Source organism: Tarenaya hassleriana, unplaced genomic scaffold (assembly GCF_000463585.1).
Source record: "Tarenaya hassleriana unplaced genomic scaffold, ASM46358v1 Cleome1, whole genome shotgun sequence".
NCBI lineage: Eukaryota > Viridiplantae > Streptophyta > Magnoliopsida > Brassicales > Cleomaceae > Tarenaya > Tarenaya hassleriana.
In genome coordinates, this window is record NW_010960187.1 from 2,195,254 (window position 1) to 2,202,803 (window position 7,550).

The following is a 7,550-nucleotide window of genomic DNA, read 5'->3' on the forward strand; positions in this document are numbered from 1 at the left end:
TTAACTACAGTTATTAATAAATGCAAATTGCCTAATTAGAAGGTGAAAAAAAAAAGTTATGCGTAAATCAGAAGCAATGGATTGGGAATGACAGAGTCAGGGAAGGCTACAGTTTCTGCTCTGAGATTAAAGACGACCTGTAAGATTGCCACTTTTACATAAATACATTCACTCACAAAGTAATAAATAATATATATATTATTAATATTTGTATTGGCTGGCTGGGGTACTCTGTCATAGTTTTCTTCCTGTCCAGTAAAAAAAATCTACCAGCAGTTAAAAAATGTTGTAGGCAATTCATTAGATAAACCAGGGGGTAATTAAAAATGTTGTCATTCTATACATATACGGTTCATGGTTGTGTATTTTACACGTATACAACTATTGAAACCAAAATTAAAATAAGCAAAATAAATAAATAAATAAATAACCAAAGCAGTAGAGAGAGTGGAGAGGGAGGATATATAGAAAGAGGATCGGAGGGCTGGATCCTGAGGCATATTAGTATATAGGTCTCATTCCTTGTTGATCAGAACAACGTCTCTCTCTCTCTCTCTCTCTCTCTCTCTCGTACTGCCATTTTCACTACCTTCTCAAGAATCGATCCTCTGTGTCGCTGCCTGTGGCTTCTCCTTCTTATCTGTTTTGTGGAGACACACACAAAGAAAAGGAGGGCGATTAATAAAGAACAGAAGACGAACAGTTTGGTTTTGTTGGTCGTGTTTCATTCCCCTTCTTCTGTGGTAAGAACACGTAAGTACTGTTCACAAAAAAAAAAAAAGAGTTTCTGCGACTGTAAAAAAAGAAGAAGAAGATATTTTCCCGAAGAATTTTCTGACTTTTGTGTCGTCCTAATGCAGGAGAGGAGTAAGAAGACCAAGAACTGCTGAGAAAACGGATCTTTTCACTCTCTTTCTAGGTCTCCGTAGCCGTCTTCTTCACCCTCTTTTTCCCCGTTTTGTTGTACTTTCATTGAATCCGTTTCTCTCTGACTCCTGTCTGAATTCGAGATCTCTCAGTCCCCAAGATTCTTTTCCTGTTTCAGCCTAGCTTTATCCACTCTCTCTCTCTCTCTCTCTCTCTCTGTGTTTCCTCTTCCGCAAAGTAAACAAATTCCGAGAAAAACACAAGGGGTTTGCTCTGAAACGCTTCGTTTGATGGGTGTTTCAGATCTAGTGGCAGAGACAAGAGATCGAGACGACAAGGAAAATGTCGACGGCGGTGAAGCAGGCGGAGGAGGCTATAGTTCCGAGCTCGAACGATACAGAGAGTGATCAGATCATCAACAGTAACCATGTCGGAAAAGAAGACGAGATCTCTCCCTCCGGTGGTTTCAGCTTCAAGACTTTCCTCTGGCATGGCGGCTCCGTCTGGGACGCCTGGTTCAGCTGCGCCTCTAACCAGGTACACACACACAACACATCATCATAACATAACCCATCAAATTCTTGTTTTGATTCATGAAACATGTTGGAAATTTCGGATTTTGAAGACGACCCATCATCAAGAACATGATTTCTCAGAGACCCATCAACGGATAAACTTCGAGAAACTGTGGAAACTTTCGGTTAACAAATCTGCGAATTTCGAGTGTGTATAGGTTGCGCAAGTGCTGTTGACGCTGCCGTACTCGTTCAGTCAACTCGGGATGTTGTCGGGAATAGTTCTTCAGATCTTCTACGGATTGGTCGGAAGCTGGACTGCGTATCTGATCAGTGTTCTCTACGTTGAGTACCGAAACAGGAAGGAGAAAGAGGGCAAGAGCTTCAAGAACCATGTCATCCAGGTCACTCTCACACACAGTATTTATGATTACGAATAATCCAATTCATTTTTGTATTTTATAAATTAAAATCAATTCCCCTAATTCGTGAAATTAACGACAGTGGTTCGAAGTGCTCGACGGGTTATTAGGTCCGTATTGGAAGGCAGCCGGACTTGCCTTCAACTGTACTTTCCTCTTATTCGGATCTGTCATACAACTCATAGCTTGTGCAAGGTCTGTTATGAATCTCTATTTTTAATCACCATTGTAATTTTTTTTGTATTTTTTTTTATGAATTTGTATGGTTTTATATAGAATTTTTTCTTTTTTTAAAATAAAAACTCTAATTACGAATTATATTACAATTGAAATTTGGTGCAGCAACATATACTACATAAACGATCACTTGGACAAGCGTACGTGGACGTACATATTCGGGGCGTGTTGTGCGACCACCGTATTTATACCGTCTTTCCACAACTACCGTATCTGGTCGTTCCTCGGCCTCGGCATGACCACCTACACCGCTTGGTACCTCGCCATCGCCGCCCTCATCCACGGCCAGGTATATATATCTCTATATATATATACGCTTATGTATTATATTATATATATATATATAGTTAATTTTCTTATCCTTTACCGTATTTATGCCTATTCGTATACTTCAATATTTGTTACCGAAATTAATTTAAATATATGAAAAGTCTAAATGGATTAATAAAACAAATGAATTACTGTCGTTGTCAGATTATTGCTTTTAAATGAGGTGACAGTTTATGCCCATTTATGTTTCTTGTGTTTTAATTAATTAATTAAATCCACATTTTATCTTTTAGGGATTGGGAATAATTCCTTGCATCTGACCAAAATATGTGACTAACTTTTGAATAAAAGTTCGATGTGCAATTATAGCATATGATATATTTTTTTGGCACTGTTATATATTCTCCAATCAAAGTGTTAATTCTTTTTTTTTAGCTGTAAAGCTGTATTTTATTTTACTCCTTAGACTTATATATATATATATATATGTTTTTAAATTGTAGGCCGAAGGTGTCACACACTCCGGTCCAAAAAAGCTAGTGCTTTATTTCACCGGAGCCACCAACATCTTGTACACGTTCGGTGGCCACGCAGTAACTGTGTAAGTGTAACGTAAATTATTTTATTGTACCGTACCGTGTAAGTATATAACGTAAATTTATCGTTATAGTCATCCTAATAAATTTCTATACTTACCAATTTAAAATTATTTCTTTTGGTCGCCAATAAAACAACAGTAATAATTACCCCTGCAAAATTAAGACCTTTTTAACTTACCACTAAGCCTATATATATATATATATATATATATATGTAAATACCATAAAATTATTACCAAGGGTAAATGCCAATTACGCCCCTCGTTGACCTTGCGTAATCATTATAATTATATATTGATTGTAATTATTCAGTTGTTTAATTTTGTATTGTGAAAAAAAAATGGCAGAGAGATAATGCATGCGATGTGGAAACCACAAAAGTTCAAGTACATTTACTTGCTGGCGACGCTGTACGTATTCACGCTAACGCTTCCGTCAGCGGCCGCCGTTTACTGGGCCTTTGGGGATGAGCTTCTCGACCACTCCAACGCCTTCTCCCTCCTCCCCCGCACCGCGTGGCGTGACGCCGCCGTTATCCTCATGCTCATTCACCAGGTCTTTCATATATTCCTTTTATAAATAAAAATATTTATAATGCGTGATATTACATCGTTTGATTTAATTTGATCTAGGTTAGCTTTGGTTAGAATTTATTTACAATTTTTTATTCGTGTATTTAAGAAACTGGTTCTTCATTTTTTTAATGAATAATACAGAAACAAGTTTACTTGGATATTTTGATAATTTGGTTTTAATCCATAAAGATGTGGGCTAAGTTTATATTTCTCATTTCCATATGTATGTATAGTATATACAGCTCATTATATCATTCAAGTGAGAAAAATATATGTTGTACTCGTGTCGGAAATCAAATTGAAACGTATTTTTTCGATATAATTCGATGATGTTAGAAAAGAATTCGTTGGATTTTTTTAGTGAAATGATGAAATTTACATATATAAATATATATAATGTGTGTGATGTGCAGTTTATAACGTTCGGGTTCGCGTGCACACCGCTATACTTCGTGTGGGAGAAGGTGATAGGGATGCACGATACGAAGAGCATATGCGTGAGGGCACTGGCTCGTTTGCCTGTCGTCATCCCCATATGGTTCTTAGCCATCATCTTCCCTTTCTTCGGTCCCATCAACTCGGCGGTCGGCGCCCTTCTCGTCAGTTTCACCGTCTACATCATCCCCGCCCTCGCCCACATGCTCACCTTCCGCTCCTCTTCCGCCCGTCAGGTACGTACCTCTTTTCTTCTTCGGCAATTTCATAGCTGAGTTCTATATTGGAGATGGGTTTAGTCCGGTTTGGTTTGGTAACGTCATAATAAACCGGACCATGTCAAAATAAACCAATTTGGTTTTAAATCGGTCTTTTAACACAACCGGTTTTCAACAGGAATATATTCTCACCCGAATTCAAATACTTATACATCATCTCTATTTGGTAATCAAACAATAAAAAATGTTATTATAATAAAATAAAATAAATCAAACTAAAACCAAATTGGTCTAAATCCATCGACAATATTTTTCGTACCCTGATATTTACAACCCCAATCTATTCCCACCCGAATTCAAATGCTTATGCACTATCTGTTTTGCTACAAATGGTTCTAGTCGTTGTAGGGTAGGATCGTAAATATACTTACATTATAGGGGTATAACCGTCTTTAGAAGATGAGTGGGGTTTCGAAGCTCCGTATTTTACGGAAGATCACACACATTCTTTGTTGGTGTTCCCTCCAATAATTCGTCTAGTTGGTTTAGACATATCCACAAAATCGTATAAAAAAAAATTAAGAACTTTGTATATATAGATGTTGAACATATATTTTAGATTTCTGACTAAAATTTATAGTAAAATGTATTTTTCTCCTCCTATTTTCAAAAATTAATATTTTTTATTGCACATATAAGATAAATATTTAATAACGAGTTGGTAAATTAGGTAAAAAAAGGCGGAAAAAAGAGTGAATTTGGGGGGGGAAATGGAGGGATAGGTATGTGTCCTTATCAAGAGGAGTTTAAAGAAAGGGAAATATGGGAGGGAGATGGAACATTATGCCCCAAAGCCAATCAAACCTCTCTTTCTGTAACATTCATCGGAGTGACAATTTATTCAAATGTGTGTTTGAAAAAGGACAACTTAGGGTTTTTTTGTCAATAACTACCAAAACTATTTGACCGCTCTCTCTCTTTTGTCCCTTTCTCTCTTTGCCTTCTTCCCCCCTAACCCCTTGGTACGTGTCTCTTCCATTATTCATCACCGCTTAGAAACCTAAAAAAAGGAAAGAAAGGACAGCCCATTTGGATTTATCTTTTTGTTTTTTCTTCCACGTGTTCATGGGTTTTGATTTGAAGATATAAAGTCTCGATCTTTGTGGTCCAAATGGTCTTCTCTAATCAAGTTTTTATGTGTATTTGCTTGCTCGTATCCTTAACCAAGTAGAAAACAGTTTTTTTTAAAGTTTGAAATCTAATTATAACATTAATATTATCTATAAACTCAAAAAAACTATATGATTATCGATGTTGACATTATAAATAACATGTTTATATGATTGGTTTTGGTTATATATTTATGATTACAGAATGCGGCGGAGAAGCCACCACGGTTCATGCCGAGTTGGACGGCAATGTACGTATTCAACGCGTTCATAGTGGTGTGGGTCTTGGTCGTGGGTTTCGGGTTCGGAGGATGGGCAAGCGTCACTAACTTCGTCAAGCAAGTCGACACTTTCGGCCTCTTCGCAAAATGTTACCAATGCAACCCGCCGGTTCCTCCTCCCGGCTCGTCCGTACGCCACGGCCGCTGAGCACGGTTGGTTCCGTACGTTTTTTTTTCCGATCGTAATCTACGAGAGAGAAAAAAACCCGGTCCTAATATGCCGTCTATGCAGATTTGACTTTGCTTGTTCTGTATTCTTATACGTGAGGGGAGTGCCCTTTGAACGCGATGAATGATGCGTGCTAATGTCTTTTTTTTTTCCCCCTTTTGGGGTTTTTTTTTCTTTCTCTTAGCTGATTAATATAGTTGATAATATAGTGTGTTGATGATTGAGTTGTGATTTCTTATTTTGGTAATGAAAACAATAGAGGGTCAAATGGGTTATATATATTTGTTACTTTTAACTGTATTTATGGATAATTTCACGTTAAGATGTATCAAATTCTATAAATGTTATCAAATGGTGAAATAAATATACAAGCAAAGGCTTTGGTGCGGATTCGGGAACGTGGACATGTTGGCATATGATGTAATGGGCCGTGGACCTAGCCACTGCCACATGGGTTGCACGTGGGCTCCTCTCACTGTCACGTGCCATTATTTACTCTCCGCTCCTCTCTCTCTCTCACATAAATGGCATGTTCATACATGAATCTTCTTCTCACATATGGTTTCGGTTCACATGTATTTGTTTGTTCTCATAATATTCAGAGCCGTCTCAAAATATTTTGAGGACCCGTACAAAAATTAAATTAAATTATTAAAAATTTTAATTTCATTTAAAAAAATTAAAAATTTAAATATTGCATAGTAATATGTAAATAATATATAGATCATTCTAATGCATTATTTTATTGTTAAATATTGTTGTATTTTGATTTGTTTAAGATTAGATAAAAATATTATTTCAAATTATTTATTTTTATTAACAATAAATTTTAAAATAAATCAATAACAATAAAGAATTTAGAATTCTTCCATCGTATAAACATTATGAAAAATATAATAAAATAATATGTAATTTATATTTATGAACAGTTATGGTAATTTTTTATTTGTTATATAATGTAATTAAATATCAATATTTTTATAAAATTTATAAACTTTTAATTAAAAATTATGGTGTCCTTTAATTGGTGAGACCCTGTGCGAATGCACCTTTCGCACACCCTATAAGACGGCTCTGATAATATTATTAGACAAATGATAAATTATGTATGCATTGTTATTACATCCTCACTCCTATTTGAATTATATATTTTTTTTGGAGATTTGGTAGATATCTATAAAAAATTTCAAATCTCCATGTACCTAAATATATGTGTGACAATATAGAAAAAGAAAATAAAATGTGTGAAACAAAATTTTCAAAAAACAAAAGGCTGACAGCTAGATTCTATATATTGACTATATGTTCCGAGGTAGATAAATAAATTGAACCGGTCCGAATTGATAGAATAGAACTCAAATAAATAAAAAAAAATCTAAACCAACTTTCCTTTTTTTTTATTAAGTTAACTTACTTGGATTACAAAAAATGTCGATATGAACAAATACGATAAGATTTCCTTTTCGATACAGTTCGCTTGTTATCTAGTAATATGAATAGAATCAAACGGTGAATATCTATATATACATATATATATTGTAATGTTTTGGAAGATTGAGTTTTGGGTTTTTGAAAGCTCAAATATTTGTATTATTATTGTATCTAACCTATGCTATGATTTGTTTTCCGGGAGAAAAAAGAAGAAAGAGAATCTATGTGATAATTACTTGAAAAAACTAGCAATACATACATACATACATACATACATACATATATATATATATGTCAATTTGTAGATTCATTTGATGAGATGTTGATACATCAATAGCACAATGGTCATGTAAATAAATGGA

At 35.1% G+C, this 7,550-nt stretch overlaps 1 protein-coding gene across 2 annotated transcripts; it reads left to right on the plus strand.

Moving 5' to 3' along the window:
* Positions 1 to 490: 490 nt before the first annotated feature.
* On the plus strand, positions 491 to 6,055 carry LOC104805810 (auxin transporter protein 1-like). Of its 2 annotated transcripts, none has more exons than XM_010530492.1 (10): positions 491 to 753; positions 861 to 919; positions 1,171 to 1,404; positions 1,601 to 1,786; positions 1,887 to 1,999; positions 2,147 to 2,330; positions 2,815 to 2,912; positions 3,258 to 3,465; positions 3,899 to 4,156; positions 5,512 to 6,055. In XM_010530492.1, the coding sequence occupies exons 3-10, from the start codon at positions 1,210 to 1,212 to the stop codon at positions 5,734 to 5,736; spliced, it is 1,467 nt and encodes a 488-aa protein (XP_010528794.1). In that variant the 5' UTR covers positions 491 to 753; positions 861 to 919; positions 1,171 to 1,209; the 3' UTR covers positions 5,737 to 6,055. The 2 variants fall into 2 exon arrangements, with proteins under 2 accessions (XP_010528794.1, XP_010528802.1); XM_010530500.1 differs by having other exon boundaries at positions 491 to 743.
* Positions 6,056 to 7,550: the final 1,495 nt, after the last annotated feature.

Coding starts and splice junctions, on each gene's coding strand:
- LOC104805810 (XM_010530492.1), top strand. CDS start 1,210: ATGTCGACGGCGGTGAAGCAGGCGGAGGAGGCTATAGTTCCGAGCTCG. Junction 1,405..1,600: donor TCAGCTGCGCCTCTAACCAG/GTACACACACAC, acceptor GAGTGTGTATAG/GTTGCGCAAGTGCTGTTGAC. Junction 2,913..3,257: donor GGTGGCCACGCAGTAACTGT/GTAAGTGTAACG, acceptor AAAAAATGGCAG/AGAGATAATGCATGCGATGT.